Consider the following 25,300-nt stretch of genomic DNA (forward strand, 5'->3'; position numbering starts at 1 on the left):
TATCAACATGACCTACATCTGATTGCTATTGGCGATAAACTACCGTTTAAGACAAGAGCCTCTTCTCATTGAATTACCAAATGGTTGTTATTCATCGCACTCAACCAGTCAGGCCTTTCACATCTCAACCTAAAAGGAGGATGTGGGCAGTAAATTTATTTGATGTATCTTTCACCAAGGTGACTGAGGTGAGGATCCATTATACAACAATTTGGTTTCAAGCAAACCAAAAATGCTTCTAAAAATAATTGCAGACTGCTCCTTTAATAATTTGATATTCAACAGTCCAGCCACACAGGGCAGGAAGATGTTGGTCAATTCTAAGACAGTGATGAGCTAATCTAGGGTAGTATCATAACTGGCTATAGAAGGAGAAAATGAGCCATACTTCCTGTTTTGACCATCATTGATGTCTCATGGAAATGTATGGACTGGAATTGAGAAAATACTGTTATGATGTTTCCTTTAATGGAATAGTCCATCTCTCCTAAAGTTCGAGTGTGATGAACCACCCTAACAAATGCTGGATGATAACTGATACTTGTGGATCCCACCCAACCAATAAGATTATAATACCAAAGATCAGTTGAGAAACATCACAAGAAAAGACTTGTAAAATCAACAGTATAAATAGAATTGAAAGTTTCTCCTGGATAATTGAAGAAAATAATCACAAGGACTTTTCAGCAAAACAAGGTGCAGAAATTCCATAGGCTGTGGATATACTATATAGACAATGCTGCTTGGAAATAAAACAGGAGAAATGGTGGCATTTCCTTACCTCCTTGCTCACACAGTTGTTGAACCAGGGCATCCTTGAATATGATCTGACCTCTTTGAGTAGCCGTGGCCCTTGTAAAATAAGATGGAAGAAAATGTATAAGTAACCTTGTCCAATATTTCTTAGGTCAGCAGAGTAAATCAAAACGTAACAATGGTACCTGTTGTTTAAGATAATGGTTCTAAAATGGCTAATGTTGGATACTCCATTAAATTCCACTCAATCTTGTCTGGAGTTGGGAAATTGGGAGAGTACCTCTAGATCTCATAAACCTAATTTAAACTAAGTAGGCCCTTAGCCCCAGGCAGGGAGAGAGGATGGTGGCAGCTTCATTATGCCCACAAATAGCATAGTAGATACAATATCCAAAGCTCATGTTTCCCCAACCCCTGCAATGTCCCTTATATTTTGTAGTCAATTGTACAAAATTTCACCCTTGAAGAAAAGCAAGGCATTTAAAAAACTGTTTTCGTTTTTTCACACTTGACTTAAATTGTTTTTGAGAGGCAAGTTTGAGAGAGGCCAATTTCTCCACATGATTTAAACTTATTATCACACACAAAACAAACACATAAAATTAATAGTAATACAAAGTAGAGCTGATTCCAGCCAGACTTTGTTTCTACTGAACAAGGCGGTTTCAATGAAATTAAATATTTCTTTTCGAGACTGGATACTGCCAACTGATAAGACAGGAATTGTCTAAAATCATATTGTTTGGCACATCAAGCAGTGAATTCCTGTAGAGATTTAATCCAACATTGAGAAGTGCAGAATCTAGCAGGCTGAATGTGACTCAGAGTTTGCACATGTCTATGATTTCCAGAGTAATTTATGCTTTTCTTTGAACATTCCCTACTGATTCGATTAAAATTTGCTGTCATTTTAAACACTGATCCAATGAACAAACTACAATGATGGAAATGTGACATTAAAGAAATAGTTGTTAACAACAGGCATGTACACATTTAAGAATCATAAGAACGTTGAGAGATACAAGGAGAAGGAGGCCATTTGTCTCTTGAGCCTTCTCTGCCATCCAGTAACATCATGGTTGATTTGACAGTAACTTTAAATCCATTTTGCTACGTTAATCCATCCATTTCCCCACCCCCTTTCACTGCCACCAGACCCCAACCTTTGATTGTCTCATTGATCAAAAACATATTTCACATCATTTTGAATATGTTTAATATGTTATGACAGTGATGGGAGGAATCCACTGGAAATCTAGACCTATTATATTGTCAGTTGCATCATGAATACGGATGTGTTGTTCAAGTCACCAAAATCACCAATCGCTTTTTTCTTGCGCAACTATCCAAAATAAAAGAGTTTTTTTTAACCATACTTCTTCAATGTGCTCAAAATAATTCATTTAATCCATTACAAGTAAGATTTTTTCCTAGAACAAATTACAAACACAAGCTCTGATCTGGAATTAAAATTCCTTTCCCCTAACCCCAAACACAACCACCTCACACAACACAAAAAAAAAGTTTCTGCAGAGATGGTGGTTTAAAAACAAAGACAAAGGGTAAAACAGCCACGAGGACCACACCCTGAAAATGAGCAGTAGGATCTGATGATTTCTCATGGTCTAATTAAACTGCTGACAGTCATAAACTAATGGACAAACTCCAGTTCTGATTGAAAACAAACTAGATTGGCGTCAACTTGGACTAGAGTCTTTGGCAATTGGTGACAGTCCAGTTTTCTACATTTTACCCGGTAGTCAGAAATATTGTATTTTGAAACTTTATCAGGTTCTTAGGAACTTCTACTGAGAAAAGAATTTTAGGAGAGAGAGATTTTCAGCCTCAGGGTTTTTTTTAGGTAATTTAAACCAGAACATTTCAAACCCTGAAAAGGTTGCTCAGCAACCATTAGCATAGAGGCACCTGTAGTCTTTCCAGGTTTTCTAATAACTAAAGGCCATAAACACCTCCTAGAAAGCTCTGCTTGCTTTTTCTCTGAAGCTATTTGATTCTTCGACACATAGCCGCTGGCTTATGGCACATATGAAGCTGTTGGCTTCATTCTTTGGTAAAACTAAATAGCAAACCCTTTTCAATCCAGAAACTGTCTAAACAGTTCCATACATTTCAAATGCTCATGTTGTTCTTAGATGTAAGTATATATTCCTTACAAATGACACAGCTCCATTGCTGTCTTTGAAAAGGCATTCCAAAGACAAATGACACTCTAACAGAAGAAATCCTCTTCATCTCCATCTTACATGGGAAAACTTTAATTTTAAAATGTGCCCTAGATCTAGATTCCCATGATGGGAAACATGCCCTCAGCATCTATCCTGTCAGGCCACATCAAAATCTTATATGTTTCAATATAAGATCATCTCTCATTTTTTCAAACTCCAATGAGCATGGGCCAAACCTGCTTAACTTTTCCTAAGAAGGCAGCATCTTCATCCCAGAAATCAGCCAGTGAATCTTCTCTGAACCGCTTCCAATGTAGTACTCTCAGTACAGAGTCGAGAATGTGGCGCTGGAAAAGCACAGCAGGTCAGGCAGCATCCGAAGTGCAGGAGAATCAACATTTTGGGCATAAGCCCTTCACCAGGAATGAAGCCTCATTCCTGGTGAAGGGCTTATGCCCAAACCTTCAGTTATTCTGGTCCTTGGATGCTGCCTGACCTGCTGTGCTTTTCCAGCACCACACTCTCGACTCAGATCTCCAGCATCTGCAGTCCTCACTTTCTCCTGGTACTCCAGGTACAACTTGATACAGCACTAAGTACAGATGAAACTTTAAAAGTCTGAGTTTTGACCTTCAATCTGACTCACTTTCAGGTTTCATACAGGCAGGGCAGGAGATAGGGAGCCAACCCACTCACAGGAGACAGGTTGACAACTTAATTTTAATGAGGCTGTAACCCAATTTGTTAGCTTTACAGTTGGCAACCAGGATTTCTAGGCTTTGAGCAATACAACAGCTAAAAGGAGGCTGGAATAACTTAAAGAGAAAGTAGAGCTTTCACAATGCTACGTGTTGTTCAGGAGAATTCAAGCATTTCTCAGACTTATGAGGTTCCCCTGATTAGGCCACGCGACAACTCTAACCCTACACTACAAAATCCCTGAGTTTTGGGATAGAATCTACTTGGTCTTGGTTTAAACAGTTTCCTGCCCAATTGGAAATGGAGACTAGAAATCACTCTCCAACCAATGAAAAAACAAATTTGTGGGTTTCAAAGCCAATGCTCCATTTCCCTATCCCAGACATATGCCATCCATCAATATCCGGCACTAATATTTATACAGAATATATATTAAAAATACTAACAGTATGAAGAGAATCTTCAGTACAACTATGCAAAATCATTAGATATTGCTCAAAATAGGAATCACTGTGAGCTATCATTAATAAATAACTGTTGATCATATCTCCATGCACTATTTGTCAAAACATTCACAAATAATAACTTCTTAAAGAGCTGTTAAGTAATTACAAAAATATAATACTTTAGGATGGTCAATCTGGTTATTTATGCTGGCTAGATTCATAGATATGAACAATTAACTGATTAACAGTGATAGACATTACAGTGAGCATATCATTTGGAAAATTGAGGGAAGAAAATAATCCTTATCTGTGTATTTACCAAAACAGATCTCCATAGTGACAGACAGTGGGAATTCTGAGCCTCAATCAAATTCTGCAAAGTGTACGACAATGTATGTATGTTAGTCAGACATACATTGAACAAATTTGCACTTAATATGTGTCATGATGCTAGGGACAGACAGAGTGTGGATAAATGTCATCTGCCTTATGAAAAAAAAGTAAAAATATGCCATTTTGATAACAAAACTTGTGCTTTCAGTTTATTTTTGCAATCAGAAAGTATCCTTTCCACTTATGTTTTATTCATCTACCTTTCAATATTTGGCAATCAGTTTGAGTAGTATTTGAGTTTTATCAAAACCAAATGTTGAATCAACAAATAAGAAGCATATGTTGCTGTGGAAAGGGACTACCTTTGTACAAATACTGTTTCTTCTCATCGCCTCCAGTTTTTTTAAATCCTTGATGGTGCCTGCACCACTCACCTATATTTTTATACAGTAGTATAAAAAAGCAAAGATTCATAAATTTTCAGTAAAACAGAATTTGAATTATTAAGGCACTAACTGACTTCATACTGGAGATAAAACATTAAAGTGCTTTGGGATTTGCAAATGCATTCATATTAGGGACAATTTGGAAAATTTGATCAGAAACATTGTCTCTTGACTCCTGTGTTTTTTACACAGTCAGAATACTGGAATTTTAAGGCATTCTTGACTTTTGCACTTGCTGGAATAGATTGATTTTGGAAGAATCTCAAGATCAGCCAAGTTCCTTTAAGAATCAGCAGCCTTTTGACAATGGAGCTGAGAATTGATTTCCGTTTGAGTTACAAATGATCCCTAAGTCACAACGAACAAAAAGTCCCACTTTTGCCTCATACTATATTACTAAAGTCACAAGAAATAGTGAAGATTGTGTGGAGAATTTTGCAAAAGTATAGCTTTTAGTATAACTTATATCATCTAATCATGTATCTCTAAATAAATGAAAAAAGTTGCCAAATATCTTTTCATTACAGAAATAGCCTTTAATTCTGATATCCTTTAAGAGAATTCTAAGATTATATTTATCAGTCCTGTTATAGACATCGATGGATTGTTGTACAGTTCTGTACTAATGGCTGCAGTAACTGAATCTGTAGGCTATTCTCTCTGATAGGCATTTGTGAGCTGATTAAAGTTGTGGTCATCAACTTGTGCTTTAATCAGCTCACAGTCTCTCTAATCCACTTCAGAACTTGCAACTTTAGATATCATAGCTACATCCAGCAATATCATAACATGCAGCAAAGATCAGACCTTTACTTCAGTAAATACTGATTATCTCAATTTCAAATTATAGAACAATGGCTATAAAAGAAAAGCGTTAATATTGTGCGTGCTTTCTTGTCAGTCATGGTTATACCCTTTCATCAATCCACATGCTAATACTCAATTTTACATTTGAATTGTGATGTGAAAATTAAAGGATTACATTGGCCCTACTTTCGGCTGGCAGTATAATATTGCAAAATCAAATCAGTCAGCACTTATGCCACATTTGTATTATACTACGCTTAGACAATGTGATTCCAAAATAGTAGTCTGATTAAATTGCTAAAGATCTATGAAAAGAATAAATTTGCATTTACATGATACCTTATGAAAAACAGAGAAGAGATGATGAAAGATCAGTTAATTAGTTTTTGAAGGTGTTGATTGAGAACATTGGGGCAGCTCCCTTCAAACAATGCTATCAAATCTTTTGCACTCACCTGTCTCACAAAAACAAACAGATTAATATAACAGATAAAGGTTATTTTTTCAAAATTGCAGCACTCTTTCAGTACTGGAATTAAATATTTGCCTAGATGATGTACTGTTTTAGTGTGGGAAATCTGGCTCAGATACTAGATTATATTCATCTAAATCAAATGGACTCTACCTAAAAACAGAAAATGCTGTAAATACCTAGCAGGTCTAATAGCATCTATATGGAGAGAAAAATAGAACCAACACTTGTGGTCAGTTATCTATTTTCAGTAGTGCTAAGAAAACATTACAGAGGTGAGGAGAGAACAGAAAAAATTTTCTGTCGCATTGGTAGCCAGGAGAAATTGAAGACATAAAAGCTGATGATGTAAGGCAAAATGAGATAGTAACTGGAGAAGAAAAAACAAAAGGTGGGTCCCAAAGGAGATACGGGGTAGACCATTTAGGACAGAGATGAGGAGAAACTACTTCACCCAGAGAGTGGTGGCTGTGTGGAATGCTTTGCCCCAGAGGGCAGTGGAGGCCCAGTCTCTGGATTCATTTAAGAAAGAATTGGATAGAGCTCTTAAAGATAGTGGAGTCAAGGGTTATGGAGATAAGGCTGGAACAGGATACTGATTGGGAACGATCAGCCATGATCATATTGAATGGCGGTGCAGGCTCGAAGGGCTGAATGGCCTACTCCTGCATCTATTGTCTATTGAGATGTAAATGATAATAGCAGAATCGTGACAAAAAACTACTGTCAAGAGAAATGGGCCAATAGTTATAATCTGATATGGTTAAGCTCAAGGTAATGTTGTAACTCAATAAGTCTATTACTCGACTTTTCAGCTGATCCTGGCTTGGAAAGAAGCATTCAGATTACTTGCTCCCGCTCTAAAGCTGTGATATTGTGTATATTCTACACCTGGCATTATAAGAATTGAAAGAAGATTGCCAATATTTAAGTAAAAGGTAAATGTAAAATTGCACATGTCTTACCAGACCACGGGGATGCACTTTCATTAGACAGAGACAACTGTTGGTGGTTTAACCTGAGGGTCGCCATACCTCACGCAGGGGAAGGGGTTGAGAAGGAGAATCCTTCATGGTAACCTCAGCAGGTGTGGGAATTGAACCTATGCTGTTTAGTGTTACTCTGCAGCACAATGCTTTAACTAATGTAAGGCTTTAAAATAAATGTCTTCACCTCTTCATAGCATACTATTAACTCAATGTTGGATGTTCAAGAGAAATGAAATTCTATGAATTAGATGTCTTATATTTCAATTCATATTCATTAAAGAGATGACAGATTTCTCTTTGGCTTTCCAAATGTTGCTTTGCTGCACTTGGCTCTATCAGAGAGATACCAAAGAGAGAGCACAATGAGAAACAGGCAGCTAACATAAAAGGGAACCCAAAAGTCTTTTACAGATTATTAAATAGGAAAAAGATGGTAAGAGGAAGAAATACAGAAACAGTGCAAAATTGATAAACAGGGAGTATGAGAAAGTGTGGCAGGATTTAATGCAGATAATGGATGCAAAAGGGGAGATTGTGGAGATTGTAGAGAGCCTTGCCATAATCTCCAATTGTTATTAAATATAGGAGGGATGCCAGACAACTGGCTAAAGATAAATTAATTCTGCTGGTTTGGGGATTCTAGAACAAGGGGGCTTAGTCTGAGTCCATTTAGGAGAGGAATTAGGAAGCACTTCCATACACAAAGAGTGGAAGATATTTGAACTGTCGTCCACAATAGCAGATTAGCTGTAATTTTAAATCTGAGATAGATAAAAGTTTTTATTAAGCAAAGGTATTAAGGTATATGGGTCAAAGAAAAGTGTACAGAGTTAAGCCACAGGTCAGCTATGATCTTATTGGCTGGTGGAATAGGTCTGAGGAACTAAATAGCCTACTTCTGTTCCCATGTTCCTATAACTAGAAAAATGCAGATGTTACACTCTTATTCAAAAATAAGCCCAGCAACTGTGGGTCAGTTAGTTTAATCTCAGCACTGGCAAGTATTTATAAATAATAATTTAGAACAAAGTTAAAAATACAGAAAAGGATGCATCAATTAAAGAAAGCCAGCATGAATTTTAAGGGCAAATCAACTTAATTGAGTTATATATTAAATACATATATATATATTAAATCTAACACCCAGTTTTCTGATGAGGTAACAGAGAGGATTGGTGAGAGCAATGTGCTTGATGACGTATGTGATAAAGAACAACATAAATGGTTTGTCAGCAAGGTAAAAATCTAAAAGATAAAGAGAAAGTGGTATTGGCACAAATTGGCTGAGTTACAGGAGACAGAGTGTCATGGTGAATGATTTTTTTTCTGTGGGATGCTGGCTTGCAGTAGATAACACTTATGTATCACTTGCACAAATTTTTACTTACCATTAAATCATTTATTTAAAACTGATGTTAATTTCCATTCAGGTAAAGTTGTGAATAAACTTATAGTCAGTTTTATAGTTATATTGAAAGGCTAGCTGCTTTTATATTAAGTCTATCACCAACTTTCAAAGTACGTAATAGTTTCCCAACAAATTATAGACCAGGGCCCAGACCAGAAAACAGCAACAAGAATAATTCCAGGATTTAGTCTCCACATTTTAATGAAGCATACATAAGAGATAAAATTGCCCTTAGATTATGAACGTAAAACTGAAGGGGTGAGCATAAATTAACTAGTTTCAACTGAGGTGACAGAGAAGAAGAATTATCATCCCCACACAACAGCAGTTACATGGAATAGAGTTCTAGCTAAAACAATTTGTGCTTGCTGGGATCAGGGTTATAGGCATAAATTTAGAGAAAGATGATCAATTATTCTATGGGACAAACCAGTTAAAAACTACTGGAGCAACAAGGCAGAAACGAATACTGAAATTGGATCAATATTTGAATCTTATGACAAGAGTGAACTTATGTGGAATATTGACTTAAGAAAATAAAAAAAAAAGAATGAGATATAAGATAGAATGCACATGGTTAGTGGAATAAGCAGGGTACTGTGTCAAAAGCCTTTTCTCATTTCATCTTTTCTTTAAATTTGCAAATGCTAACTAGTGGCTTATGAGGTGAATGGAGCGGTATAATACCGAGCCATTCAGGCAGAAAGGTGTCAAGTTTATTTCCTGTTCTATACCGAGTTGACTCGTGTTAGCCAAAATAACTATAAGGGTGGTACAAAGCAAAACATCAAGTTAATGGTCACACATAGACAGGAGCCAACTGGGCAAGGTATTAGAGGGCAGTACTGCCTATGGAGTCATGAAGAAATACTAAGCAATGTATCCATATAAGCAAACTGGGTAAGGAAATGATGGTAGAAGTGGAAGAAAGCACATCAAACATATCAAATATTTCTGCACAATAACTATTACCCAATGTTAAATGTGATCCTTAGACTTTATTGCAGAAGAAATAACTACAAGCAAGTGAGAATGGACAGCTCAAGTCTATATCTCATAGACAACAATTAAGAAGGGCTTAATGCTGATATCCTTAATGACAGTAGTCATTAACTGTGACTGAATGATTTTAACAGCTTGCTAACAAGTGCAGAATATGGAGTTTAAAAAAAACTATCACAAGTATTAGCTTCACTTCATGACTATAGGTAAGCATAATGTTGGAAAGGGTCCTGGTACAGATCACTCTCAGCATCTGTGGGATTTACGTTTATGACACTTGCCAACAAGAACGTCAGTCACAAGCTAGTTAAAAGGCATCGACTGTTTTAGATAAGTGCATGTCATACTTACCCAGTAGACTCATTATAAATATACACAGCACTTCCTCTTTCTTTGTCACTTTCAAAGATAGAATATAGGAATTGAGATATTATATAATGCAAGGGTTGCATAGGTTCTCAAAAATAACATGGAAAAATTAACTCAACCTTTTTTCTATTATTTTCAAGGAGACATATGTGAATACCAAGGAATATAATTTAAGTTCAGAACCAGCAGTGAATTGGAAGAGCCCACAAGTCTTATCTTGTGCTATATTTCTAGATTGTGAAAAAAATACCAAAACATTTGGTAATCTTTTCATAGAATCCCTACAGTGTGGAACAGGCCATTTGGCCCATCAAATCCACACTGACCCTCCGAAGGGTAACCCACCCAGACCTGTTTCCTTACCCTATTACTCTACATTTACCCCTGACTAATGCACTTGACCTACACATCCCTGAAGACTATGGGCAATTTAGGATGGTCAATTCACCTAACCTGCACACCTTTGGATTGTGGGAGGAAACCGGAGCAACCGGAGGAAATTAAGATGGGACAGAAAATCTTTCAATTTAAGATGGGACAGGAAATCTGAAGAATCGTACTTTAATAATGTCAAACTTTGTACTTGTAATATTGCATTGTGTTTGCAAAAATTTTTTTAAATCTTTTTTATCGCTTCACAAACAACTTTCATTGTGACTCATTGGTAGTGCAATTGCCTGAGGCAAAAGATGGAAGATTCAAGTCCCACTCTAGAGACATGGGTTCAAAAATCTAGGCTGACACTCTAGTACAGTACAGAGGTAATGCTTTCTTTTATTCATTTATAAGGTGTGTAGAGTCACTGCTGAGGCCACATTTATGCCCATCCCCAACTGTCTTGGAGAAGGCGATGGCAAACAATCTTCCTCAAGTCTTTGCGGTCTAGATGCATCCATTTTACTGTAAGGGAGTTCCACAATTTTTCCCCGGTGACAAGTAGAATGGCAATATTGTTCCAAGTCAGGGCGCACTCTGGCTTGGAGTGAACCTGAAGCTTGTGTTGTTCCTATTTATCAGATATTCCTGTTTTCTAGAGGTTGCTGATTTAGAAAGTACTCTCAGAGGTGAAATGCTGCACTGTATCTTGTAGATGGTACACACTGCTACCTTTATACAGCAGCAACAGAGGGAGTGAATGTTGAAGGTGGGATGTCAATCAAACAGGTTGTTTTGTCCTAATGATGTGAGCTTTTCGAGCTTTTGTTGGAGCTGCATTCGTCCAGACAAATGGAAGGTATCCCATCACACTCCTGCCTTGTCGCCTCGTAAATGTTGGATAGGGGTTGGGAGAGGGGAGAGGAGAGGAGTTAGTCATTGCAGAATTCCTAGCCTGACCTGCTGTTATGGCTCCAAACTTTATAATGACTATATCATTTCTGGTCAATGCTAACCACAGGATATTGGTATTAGGGATTCAATGATGGTAATGCCATTGAATGTCAAGCACAGAACATTATATTCTCCAACAAGTGAGAACCTAACTGCCTGGAACTTAAGTGGTAAGCAATAGTCACACCACTTATCAGCCCAAATCTGAATATTGTTCTGGTCTTGCTGTATATAGACACAGGCTGCTTCAGTAATGCTGCTGAACGTTATGTAACCATCAGTGAACATTTGCACTTCTGACCTCACGAGAGAAACTGCCTTCCACTCCAGACATTAGACCAAGGTCCCATTTGGTCTCTCAGAAGCAATCCCATGGCACCATTTTGAAAAGGAGTAGAGGAGCAACATTCCTCTAAGCTGTGAAGCAACCACTCCAAGGGTCCATGCAAGGCAACTGGTGTGCTGACACTGTAGCATAGACCTCAGAAATCCACAAAGAAATACAGAAAATTAGCAGGAACACTGCAGATGAATTATCCTCAACATTTACCATTCAATCAATATCTCAAAAATAATAGTCTGGTCATTATCACAGTGCTTTTTGTGGGAGCATACTGTGTGTAACAGTTTCTGTCACATTTCTTTCATTTCAAAAGTGACTTTACATCAAGTGACGAATTTTCTTTTAAGTAAAGTGCATTGGGGTATCCTGAAATCATGAAAGGCATTGTAAGAAAGCAAGTCTTGTTACTAATTAATGGTGAGTTTTAAGATAGTGATGGAAAAGGACAGACCAGATCTAAAAGTTGAAGTTTCAAATTGGAGGAAGGCCAATTTTGATGGTATTAGGCAAGAACTGTCAAAAGCTGATTGGACGCAGATGTTTGTAGGTAAAGGGACGGCTGGAAAATGGGAAGCCTTCAGAAATGAGATAATGAGAGTTCAGAAAAAGTATATTCCTGTTCGGGTGAAAGGAAAGGCTGGTAGGTATAGGGAATGCTGGATGACGAAAGAAATTGAGGGTTTGGTTAAGAAAAAGAAGGAAGCACATGTCATGTATGGACAGGATAGATGAATTGAATCCTTAGAAGAGCATAAAGGTAATAGGAGTATACTTAAGAGAGAAAACAGGAGGGCAAAAAGGGGACATGAGATAGCTTTAGCAAATAGAGTTAAGGAGAATCCAAAAGGTTTTTACAAATACATGAAGGACAAAAGGGTAACTAGGGAGAGAATAGAGCCCCTCAAAGATCAGCAAGGCTGTGTGGAGCTGCAGGAAATGGGGCAGATAGTAAACGAGTATTTTTCATCAGTATTTAGTGTGGAAAAGGGCATGGAAGCTATAGAATGTAGGAAAATAGATGGTGACATCTTGAAAAATGCCCATATTACAGAGAAGGAAGTGCTGGATGTCTTGAAATGCGTAAAAGTGCATAAATCCCCAGGATCTGATGAGGGGTACCCTAGAACTCTGTGGGAAGATGGGAAGTGATTACCAGGCCTCTTAATGAGTTATTTGTATCATTGATAGTCCCAGGTGAGATGCCGGAAGACTGGAGGTTGGCTAATGTGGTGCCACTGTTTAAGAAAGGTGGTAACAACAAGCCAGGGAACTATAAACCAGTGGTGGTGGGCAAGTTGTTGGAGGGAATCCTGAGGGACAGGATGTATATGTATTTGGAAAGGCAAGGACTGAGTAGGGATAGTCAACACGGCTTTGTGCATGGGAGATCATGTCTCACAAACTTGATTGAGCTTTTTAAATAAGTAACAAAGAGGATTGATGAGAGTAGAACGGTAGATGTGATCTATATGGACTTCAATAAGGCATTTGACAAGGATCCCCATGGGAGACTGGTGAGCAAGGTTAGATCTCATGGAATACAGGGAAAACCCACCATTTGGATATAGAACTGGCTCAAAGATAGAAAACAGAGGGTGGTGGTGGAGGGTTGTTTTTCAGACTTGGGGCCTGAGACCAGTGGAGTGCCACAAGGATCGGTGCTGGGTCCACTACTTTTCATCATTTATATAAATGATTTGGATGTGAGCAAAAGAGGTATAGTAAGTAAATTTGCAGAAGACATCAAACTTGGAGGTGTAGTGGACAGCGAAGAAGGTTACCTCCGATTACAATGGGATCTTGATCAGATGGACCAATATGTTGAGAAGTGGCAGATGGAGTTTAATTTAGATAAATAGGAGGTGCTGCATTTTGGGAAAGCAATTTTAGCAGGACTTATACACTTAATGGTAAGGTCCTAGGATGTGCTCATGAACAAAGAGACCTTGGTGTGGAGGTTCGTAGCTCCTTGAAAGTGGAGTCACAGGTGAAGAAGGCATTTGGTATGTTTTCTTTTATTTGGTCAGAGTATTGAGTACAGGAGTTGGGAGGTCATGTTGCGGCTGTATTGGACATTGGTTAGGCCACTGTTGGAATATTGTGTGCAATTCTGGTCTCCTTCCTATTGGAAAGATGTTGTGAAACTTGAAAGGGTTCAGAAAAGAGTTACAAGGATGTTGCCAGGGTTGGAGGATTTGAGCTATATGGAAAGGTTGAATAGGCTAGAGCTGTTTTCCCTGGAGTGTCGGAGGCTAAAGGATGACCTTATAGTGGTTTATAAAATCATGAGGGTTGTGGATAGGATAAAAAGAAAAAGTCTTTTCCCTGGGGTGGAGGAGTCCACAGCTAGAGAGCATAGGTTTAGAGTGAGTGGGGAAAGATATAAAAGAGACTTAGGGGGCAACGTTTTCACGTGGTACGTGTATGGAATGAGTTGCCAGAGGAAGTGGTGGAGGCTAGTACAATTGCAACATTTAATAGGCATTTGGGTGGGTATATGAATAGGAAGGGTTTGGAGGGATATGGGCCAGGTGTTGGCAGGTGAGACTAGGTTGGGTTGGGATATCTGGTCAGCATGGACAAGTTGGACCAAAGGATTTGTTTCTGTGCTGTACATCTCTATGACTCTATGATTAGAAGCTTACAGTTATAAAAACAGGAAGTGTTGGAGAAACTCAACTATTTAGCAACTGGTGAGAGAAACAAAGTCAACAATTTACATCCATCATGACTCATTTCTCTAAACTGCTTTAAGGAAGAGTCGTGATGGACTCAAAGTATTAGCTTTGTTTCTCTTACAACAGATGTGTCAGGCCTGCTGAGTTTCTCCAGCACTTCATTTTTTTCATTGCAGATCTCTAGCATCTGCAGTATTGTTTAATTATCGAAGTATACAATTACTGTCTAATTGCATCTTGCTGTGGACATAGTTGGGTTACATGAAATTGTGAAAAATTATGGTAGGGATTTAATAGGAAGTCCAACACCACATATTGTGCCATAATACTGTCAGTTCATTTGGGGAGTTATCCAATATGCAGACCATTAAACTTCACCTGATATTCAGGAAAGAGATTCAGAAAAATTGTAGTACAGCAACTGAGTAAAATGGTGAGAAAACATGGTAGGTTGCATTTATTAATCTTAACATTTCTGTTCTGTTTATAACTTCAAGCCAACATGTGGTCCACTGCTGAGACTCTTTCCCAATTGACTGAGCATTTGAATACGATAAATGAAAGCACAGCAGTTCTGCCTGGCTGTGTCTTTAATGATTTCAGTCATCTACCCATTTAATTTTTCCAGATGACAGATGCAAATCAGAGACTTATGGCAACAGCAATCATTGGCAGTCACCATACAACGTTTCACCTGTTCCGCTGCAAATTTTTAACTGAGAACAAACATGAATTACAGAGATAATAAAGAGCACAGTTAAACCATTTTGTCTTTCAGAACAGTGAAACTAGTTTGACATATTACCCTAAACTTTGAACTACTCCTAAAAGAGTGATACTGTATATAGGTATTCATCTCATATAAGCTTATACCATAATTGATCCTTTCTATACTTAAAGTTAGTGTAAAGTTCTTTGATTACAAAGCTGGTACATATGTTCTCCAAAGCAGATTACATTATTGCTAGATAAAGTGAAAGCTCCCTCAACTCTATTCTAATGACAGGAGGAAATTTACTTTGACCACTAATATTTCTTAAAGTGACAAATCTGGAAAATTTCTGGCTTTTACCTTGTCACCAACATGTAGAAATTGCATCAATGCAACGTTGAAATTCCAGTATGACAGTTCAAATTCCATTATCAGTTCACAATCTTTTGTTTTCATATAGCCTCTTCATGACTGCAATCGATGCAAAATGTTTATTTTAAATATTAAGATTTTTTCCCAAATTTTGCTTCATAAGATTAATGGTAAATAAATTTCAAATGGAATGAAGAAAGTGAGGGAAAAGCCAGTTAAAAAAAATCAGTAATCTTTGGAAATGACCACATTGGTTGCATTGGTCCTCCATTTTGAAATATACAAGGCAGGTTAGATGAGAATATCTTATTCAGCAGTTTTGTTGGTTTTTCGTTTGAGGGGGCAATGGGGTTCTGTGAGGGCAGGACCCTAAATCATATCATGTAAGTAGAACTCTGAACTATCTAGTAGCTGGGGCTAACAGTGGTGAGAGCTTATAAGACAGTTTCAATGCTGATAATTGATAAATTGTGGAAAACCTTTTCTAAGTTTTTAGTATTGCTTCGTCAGTACAAAATAAGGCAATGGTTACAGATTTCATAGTAGATTATCCATGTACTTTGGTTAAATTAATCTGCTGAACCAAAGCAGCTACATCTCAAATCTCACAAGATGTGAAGTCCATTTCCCATCAGACAAATTTTTGTCTTCCTATTGTCAACATTTTTTTTCAGTTTATTTGAACTAAACTGGAGGATACATTTTTTATTTTGAGAAAAGCTGGTAACTGGAGGTATGAAAGTTTTGCTCATCTGTTGAGTTTAAGCAGACTGGAAATTACAGCCAAAGTGATGAGATGCAGAGGGCCCATTACATAACGGATGGTTGCACAGATGTTTAAAATATTCAAAATCTACAGGCAAAAATGACAAAACTACAGAAATCAACCAGAAATGGGAAAAAGGGACTAATTATTTTTATTTCTACAGGAGAAAATGAAAAAATGCAGTCATATTATTAAGTATAAGATATTAAACTGACAAGTTAGACTTTGAAATGAGAGAGATAATTTGGAAAACAAATCCTCTCCCTGAAACAGTGAAGTTGGCACAGCTTTGAGTAAACAAGTTTTAAAAAGTTTCAATGTATTGCCACCTTCTAGGAATGATCTTAAAATTATTTCATTACTCAGTTTTTTGAATCATATTGCTCCAAAAGAATAACATTCTCCAGAATAGTCTGGGATGTGAAGAATATTGGTGGTCCTAACTTTTTAAAAAATTACTCCTTGCGCCATGATTTCTCAGTCAAGGTCAGCATTTATTGCTCATCCCAATTTGCCATTGAAAAGTTGGTAGCAAGCCACCACCTTGAACTAATGTACTTGTTGTGGTTTAGGCAAAGTCGCAGCATGTTTTCTGCTGTGAGTTGATGCAACTGAATGGCTGTCTTTGACATTTCAGTGCATGGTTAAAGTCAAGTGTATTGTTCTGGGGCTGGAGTCAGACACTGGAGAAGAATCACAGATTTCTTCCCCTCAAGAGGAACCAGACGGGATTCTGGAATATTCCAGCAGTGGCGAGTTGATCTGGGAATGGTGCTCGGTAAGATGGGACTGGAATCGTGCGAGATGGACACATTAGTTGTGAGGTAAATTGTTAATGAAGCAAATTTGGTTAGATACGGAAAGAAAATTGTAATGAGAAACACTCCATGAAACTCAACAAAACCAACACTTAGTCAAAAGTTATAATCTTCCGTCACGGTAGCATTGGACATGTTAAGGTATGGACAGGTCTTTCCTCCAACATTCTCAATCTGACTCTTTCTTTGTAATTCACACACTTTGTCACTACATTTTTAACTAAATTTGCTTATCCTGTGAGGCAAACATAACCATATTCATCTATTATGGAGTTTGGTAAGGTTCTGGTGGGTGAATAGATGATGGTTGAGGTCATTCTGATGAACTAACTATTGATGCAGGGAGCAAAGAATTGGAAGTATTTAGTCATCAAATTATTCACTACAAGTCTAAACATTCTATATCCTATAGTGGCCCAGATCTTCTGCTGGCCAGACAGTCATTATTCTGAGTAGATGGTAGTTCTGCATAAAGATGCTGCAGAACCTCCATTGTACCACACCTGAAAGACATTGTTTGGGAGATTGAAGTTTCTGCTGGACAATTCCTCTACACCTGGAACCCTCCAAACGTATCCATTCAAATCAGAGATTTTGGAGGATTCCAATGAAATTAAGTAAATTACAATGCATGGTCTAATTCCTGAGTAATTATTAAAATGACTTGCCTCACACACCTCCATCTACACCTCCCTCAGACCATGTAAATAACCTCAAACCCTGACCCAAACCCCTTTCCTCCCTCTTGCCCAAGCTGAACTCGTTGTCACCGGAGTCAGACCTGATGATCCTGTCCCACCACACCCAACCTGTTACTTCCTCACCTCCCCTCCACGAGACCTGACTTTATCCCTCCCACATCCTGGACACAACGTAACCCACCCTCTGCTGCTGGACTGTAGTTGACACCTTGCCACCAGATCCAAAATCCTCAGAACGGAAGTATAGCTCTACATTTCTCAGGGAGCCCTGAGCAGAACTAGTCTTGGAACTGTGAGCACTTTTCTTTTGTAAAAAGAAAAGGGCCATGAGATTGCCACTGTCTGAAAAATCTAGCCCGATCAATATCACAAAGCTTCGAGCTAAATCTTTCTTCTTTGACTGTAATCAATTTTACAATGTTATGGAAATTATATTTGCAATTTTCCAGTGCATGATGGTATTGGGTGAGATAGCTTGCTGTGAACCTAAGCTCTAAAAATTTACCACTCCATTTAAAACAATCCATGCTGCTAAGATATTTTATAATTCAGTGAGTTTCTCACTAAAATAACAGTAGATCTAGTCAAATTTAAATCATTTATAATTTCAGCAGTTATTATCAGCCATCCATCTTCTCTGTGTGTAATGTTATGGCAGAGTAACTTATGTTAAGCACTTTATTTTATTTAAAAATCACATTGTTCATCATTTTAACTTTAAGGTTTCCAGAATAATTTCCTTTTACCATCTCCGTCCAATTTGATCTTCTGAATCCATACTATCCCCAAGATCTAACCTAGATCATGGATGTTATCAATAGTCTTGGTTGACCAACCAGCAAATTTTTCGATGCTGCCTAGAAAGAGACCAAAGGAATAATATTGTCCTACATTCTTAGTAACATCCCCTCCCAATTGCCTGTAGTAACTTTCCTCCATCCCAGAGATTGTGGAGAGAAGCTCCACTGAATTTTTTACTCACTTTAGCAAAGCACTATATGAAAATGCTACTGCAATCTTAAAATCTGCAACATCTCCAGCATGGTACAACCTTATTCCCCAGCAAAAGATGATAGGCCCATCTTTCATTTGGAAGCCACAACCTGTCAAATCTAGCTATTTGATTACTGTGACAGTGTTGAGATTGCATGACTATTTTTCTTTAGGAAAGGACAGTTAATTTTATATAGAAGCTGGCAGCCTAACAAAATGATTACTCCACATGGGAATGATTGATACTGAAAGCGAAAATTAATATCACTATTAGATCACAGTAGGTGACTTTGGATGATGTAAATGAGTGAGCTCTTTGGAAACATAATGAACAAAGGCCGTCTCTCAGAGCAGTGGTGCTAGCAAATATAAAAATTCAAAAGGACTGCGGATGCTGGAAATCAGAAACAAAAACAGAAATTGCTGGAAATTCTCAGCAAGTCTGGCAGCATCAGTGGAGAGAAAGAGCATCTGCAGTCCTCACTCTCTCTTCAGTGGAGAGAAAGCAGAGTTAATGTTTCTTCAGAACCCCTGAAGAAGGGTCACTCGACCTGAAATGTTAACTCTGATTTCTCTCCAGAGATGCAGCCAGACCTGCTGAGATTTTACAGCAGTTTCTGTTTTTGTTGCTAACAAATTTAGAGGTTGCCACCAACACTGACCACTTTCCTAGACAGAAATGTGTGGTGTACTGAAACAGCCAACACAGACTTGGCCAGTGTGATTTTCCATTTGTCTACATATACTGATCTTTTCTAAACTTTTGAGTAGGTCCACATCTAGAAATGTGCAAAATCTTCAGACAGCTGTATACCTACAGTTTTACTTGTTGCCATTGATGCTATAGATTCTTTGCCACATAAGGATAAATGGGGAAGATTCCACAGCACTGGAACTTCAGCATTTGAAAATGACTACTATTTGAAGCTGATCCATAATATGAAGGACAGAAAGAACAAAGAAAGATACAGCACAGGAACAGGCCCCCAAGCCTGTGTTGACACCTTTTCCCCTTCCATATTAAAACTGTCATCACTTATACAATCCATATCCTTCTATTCCTTCCTACTCATGTATTCATCCAGGTGCCTCTTGAATGCTGCTATTGTGTCTGCTTCCGCCACCTCTGCTGGCAGCACGTTCCAGCCACTCACCACCTTTTGTGTGAAAAACCTGCCTTGCACTTCTCTTTTAAGCTCCAACCCACACTTCAAACCTATGTCTCCTAGTAACTGACCCCTCCATCCTGGGAAAAAGCCTCATACTTTCCACTCTAGCTATGCCATTCACAATCTTATAAATTTCTATCACATTGCTGCTGAACCTCCTGCATTCCAGTGAAAACAAATGCAGTCTATCCAATTTTTCTTCACAGCTAAAATCCCCCATACCGTGCAAAATCCTGGCAAACATTTTCTGTACCCTCTCAGCCTTCTGGTAGTGTGGTGACCAGAACTGTATGCAAGAATCTGAGTGTGGCCTAAATAAAGTTCTATAAATTTGCAGCAGGACTTGCCTATCCTTATTCTCAATGTCCTTTCCAATGAAACGAAAATGTCATAGGCCTTTTTTTTACTATCTTAACTTACCTGTGCTGCTGCCTTCAATGATCTGTGGACCTGCACAGCCTCTGCATATCAGTGCTCCTAAGTGGTCTGCCACTCACTGTATAATTTGCACCTATACTTGATCTTTCAAAATGCATCACCTCACATTTGTCCAGGTTAAATTCTGCCCATGCATCCAGCTGATCTTTATGCAGCTGTATCCTTTGACAATCCTCCTCACTATCCACAACTTCACCAATCTTTGAATCGCCTGCAAACACACTAATTAGACCAGATGTATTTTCCTTCAAATCATTTAACGTAGACCATAAATAGCAGAGGTCCCAGCATTGATCCCTGTGGAACACCACTAGTCTCAACCCCCCAATCCATAAAGCATCCTTTCAACACTACCCTCCATCACCCATGACTAAGCCAGTTCTGTATCCATCTTGCCCGCTCATCTCAATGTCCTGTGATATCACTTTTTGCACCAGTCTGCCATAAGGGATCTTGTCAAAGGCTTAACTGAAGTCCATGTAGACAACATCAACTATTATTCCCTCATCAATCACCTTCACCACCTCCCCAAAAAACTTGATCAAGTAAGTGAGGCAGAACCTCACACCACACAAAACCATGCTTTATTGCTAATAAATCAATTTGCTCCTAAATGCCTACAGATCTTGACCCTGAGAACCTTTTCCTATAATTTCCCTAGCACCAATGTGAGACTCACAGGCATGTAATTTCCTAGATTATCCCTACTATCTTTCTTAAACAATGGGATAACATTAGCTACTCTCCAGTCCTTTGGGACCTCACCTATGGCCAAAGAGGATACACAGATGACGGACACTGCTCCAGCAACTTATTTTCTTATTTCCCTCAATTTTCTGGGATACATCCCATCAGGAACCAAGACTTATCTACCATAATACTTTTCAAGATGCACAACACCTCTTCCTTTTTAATAGCAACTTAGCTTAGAAATTTAATACTCCCTTCCCTGAGATCATCCTCCACCATATTCTTCTCTCTGGTGAATACTGACACAAAGTATTCATTTAGGACTTCACCTACCTTTTCTGGTTCCATACATACATTCCCTCCTCTGTCCTTGAATGGGCCAACCGTTTCCCTGGTTACCCTCTTGATTTTTATATATGTACAAAAAGCCTTGGGATTCTCCTTAATCCTGTTTCCTAACAACTTTTCATGACCCCTTTTAGCCCTTCTAATTTCTTGCTTAAGTTCTTTACTACTTTTCTTATGCACTTCAAGAGCTTCACCAGTTCCCATCCTCTTAGTCCTTACTTATGCTTCCTTTTTCTTTAAACCAAGGTAATAACATCTCTGGTCATCTAAGATTCACATAACTTGCCATGCCTATCCTTCATTCTCACAGGAATGTGCTACTCCTGAACTTCTATCAATTGCTATTTGAAATACTCCCATATGTCCAATGTGGATTTACCTTCAAACAACTGCCTCCAATCAAAATTCTCCAGTTGCTGCAAAATATTCCTGCAGTTTGCCTTTTCCAAGTTTAACACCTTCACCCGAGGGCTGCTGTTATCCCAAACCAAGAGCATTTTAACACTCACTGTATAATGGCCACTAGTCCTTAAATACTCCCCCACTGAAACGTCACTCACCTGGCTGTGCTCATTCCCCAGAACCAGGTTCAGTATAACCCTTTCCCTGGTTGGACTGTTTACAAATGTGACTGCCAAGTGGGTCAATTTTGGTAAACAGAACCAGATGAGTTAAGGCGCCCGATGTCGACCTTCATCAGACTCCACAAAAGGTGTTGGTTGATATAGACAAAAGGACGGTGGCTATGGAAGTCAGAATCTGCTGGGGAGTGTGTAACAACTCACCTGCCAAATCAACTAGCCCTGAAAATGGATGGTGCTGGAGCATCAGGCTATTACCCGGCTGTTATTGGCAATGCAGAGCCCCTGGGGGCTACGCCACGACAAGTGGGAGGGCCACTGTGGTTAGCACAAAAGCTTAGGATGTGGGCACGGGTGGAGCCACTGCAGGTGCAGATCTTTGCAGTAGCAAATATTCAAATGTGAACTTTAAAGGCAAAGTGGAGAAGGGTTCCATGTGAACAGCAGTTGAACATGGGTCAGTCCTAAGAGATACGCGAATGTTGTTTCAAAAGGATGGGCAATGGCCTCCATTCCCCTTAGCCAATCGAGAGGTTACAAATATAGTTTTTTCATTTGTTCCAGTTGTTAGACATATTGGTCAAATGGTGAGATATGACACTAGTTTTAGATGAGTCCTTGGGATCAATCAACCTGTGGGTGAGCACAAAGTGAATGTCAATTTGTGCCTCTGGTGTGGAATTGAGTTGCAGTGAGCAAGGTTCAGACTTCTGCTGAAAGATAAAATGCAATCCCATTACGGTAAAGGGCAGGCCAGCAGTATGACAGTGTTACTAAAAGAAATATATATGGGCATTGCACAAAATAAATTTCTCCCCTGAAAGAGTCAATTATGGATACACAGAATAAGTGACTTTTACGTGGGCCTCTCACCTTTTTATGGGCACTGTTTTATTGGCTATTAGAGTACTACACTGTTTTATCGATTGATTAGTTTATTATTACATGCTTAAGGTTTCCCAGGACACACTTAAACTAAAAAACAAGTTCATAATTAAAGCAGTGTTTAAGTTGGCACAATTATCATTTAATAGAAAAGTGTCGTGAGAATTATAAAATGGGCAATAAATGGCTTTGTAAAAGACTAATTGCATATTTTGTTCTAATCTTCCACAAACACGACTATAAATGCCACATTGTTGCCTGGGTTTAGTCCAAATTTAGTCCTGTGATGGCTGTAGTGTTTTAAACAACAAGCTAAGATTTAAGACGCTATAAATGTCTCATCAGAAAGCTGTAACTTATCTGTGTAATACAATAAGGAATGTCTGGCATAGATAATGGAGCTCTTTTAATTGTTATATTTCCATGCTTCACAGTTTTCTCTCATTTGTTACACATGTAGACTGCTCACCACCTGCCAGAATGCCGAATAGGTTGTGAAAAGATTTTTTAAAAAGTTTTGAGTGTTTAGAAGTCCTTCCCAAGCTACAGATTTTTTCCTAGGTATATGTGCCAGGTCTCCCAAATCTTTCTTTTCGTCCTGTTGTGAAAATTATTTTGCTGTTTTACCGGCTTTCTTGAATAACGTAATGTGCACAAAGATGTTCCTTTGCTGATTGCATATAATTGGTTGTTATGTTGCCTTCTTCGGGAATTGTTGTTCTCTTGTAGACTCTTTTTGAATTGAAAAAATCAAGTGGAAGAACCGAAGCTTATTTTGCAAGACACCAGGCAAGGCTCAAAAGACAGAAATGAAGATGTAAAAAATTAATTGATACCCAATTTGGGTATTAAAGGGCTGTAAACATTAGAAGGAAAAAAATCTGGAGACAGGAGAGGGGCAGTGAAAGATGCTGTTTCAAGTAGGTTTGCGACTACCTATAATGCAAGGGACGTATGAACATTATTTTGAGTTCTCACAAGTACTTTACCTAGATCCCATGTGTCATGATAAATAATGCCCATTGTAACTGGCCAATCACATTTGGCAGGCAACAGGTCATATGATAAGTCAATGTACAGGGGACTATCCAAGGGAATCTGCCAGTGTGAGAGGCCACAATGAGAAGGAGGATTACTGGAGATATGGCTGGTACAGAAGACAGACTCCGTGCCCAGCTTACTATTACCTCAAACACAGCAGCATTGGTAGACAGGGTTGACCCACTTTGGCAGACAAATGTTGTGTGCAGTTTGTTTTAACTCTCAATATAAATTATGACATCAACTGTTCACAAAGGTGAACATTTGATAAAACAATTACAATTGTTCAGAAATCATGCTTTATGTGTTACTGCGTGTCAGAAGGTATATTAGGTCAGCAAAACCTGATTGGAAGTATCTGCCAAAATGCCACTAACATTTATTTCAGGTAATGCCGCCTGGCAGGGGCTGTGGAGAATTTTTCAGAGATGGACTAATAGAGAGCCAGTTTTAGTGTTATGCCATCTGCTGAAGATACTTCCTGCTAAAATACACCGTAGAGCTGGCAGAGCAAATCTCAGTAGCAATCTGCTGTAGTTTCAAGCCCATACAACAGGCTTCTACTGTACATCATCTGTACATTTCTTAATCCTTTGCCTTTTTTGCTTTAGAAAAGTCAATTAATAGTCTGGCATGTCTTGAATCTTTCTAAAAGTTTTCAGAACTCTCACCTTCAAATGTTCTTATCACTTGAAATTTTACATAATCCAATTGCCCTGTGCCAACTAATGCAGTTCCTACATTTTCATCTGCACCTATGACTAAAGATTGGAATGAACTAGTTAATGAAATGAGTCCTACTTAAAACAATACCATCCTGGGGATTTAAGGCGACTGCTTATTTTATAGACAAACAGGTAGTAGATAAGAAAATTGGCCCACAAAAGTATTAGTTGCCTGGAACTATAAAACAGACCTATCACATACTGATTCCGCTCTTGTTTCCCCCTCCCAACTCTCCCAATGCTGAACCTCCACCTCCCTCCCCCACCCCCAACTATCCTCCCTATCCAACTATGCTCCTGATAAAGCCCCCATAACACCCATGATGACCCAACTATGCCTATTAGCAGCTCCATCTACCCACACCACCAGACTTCTCCCCCGACCCTTCAACCCCCCTGACCAACCCTCAACCCATCCTACCCCCTCACCCTCTTGTTAATCTACCCTTCACCCATCTGCCACCCTATCACCTTATCCCACACCTACTCGTCATCCTATCTCACTCTCCCAACTGCTACTCTACACTGTCTCATTCACCCACTGGCCACCTTCACCCTATATTCATTCTACCCAGTTAAATATTTACAGTACACACTTACCTTCTTTCCTTGGCTTGTAAAAAGAGACACTGGGCATTTAATCTGTGCTTATCTACTGAATATGGCTGGTACTGTAAAAAACGGGCATAATTACTACAAAAGATTTCTGCATTCTTCTTTGCAATGGGTCCTGGGCTCGGTGAGTTCTGCAGGCACTCTCAAAAGCTACAGTCAGAAAGCAGTGTGCCATTTTGTCTG

General features: G+C 38.6%; 1 protein-coding gene across 1 annotated transcript in view; it reads right to left on the reverse strand.

Moving 5' to 3' along the window:
- LOC140466901 (reelin-like) overlaps positions 1 to 25,300 on the reverse strand; it is a 371,462-nt gene that overhangs the window by 257,617 nt on the left and 88,545 nt on the right. The window contains exon 4 of the mRNA XM_072562696.1: positions 782 to 852. Within this exon, the coding sequence (XP_072418797.1) occupies positions 782 to 852 (71 nt within the window). The remainder of the gene's footprint in view (positions 1 to 781; positions 853 to 25,300) is intronic.

The sequence above is a fragment of the Chiloscyllium punctatum genome, chromosome 44 (genome assembly GCF_047496795.1).
Source record: "Chiloscyllium punctatum isolate Juve2018m chromosome 44, sChiPun1.3, whole genome shotgun sequence".
NCBI lineage: Eukaryota > Metazoa > Chordata > Chondrichthyes > Orectolobiformes > Hemiscylliidae > Chiloscyllium > Chiloscyllium punctatum.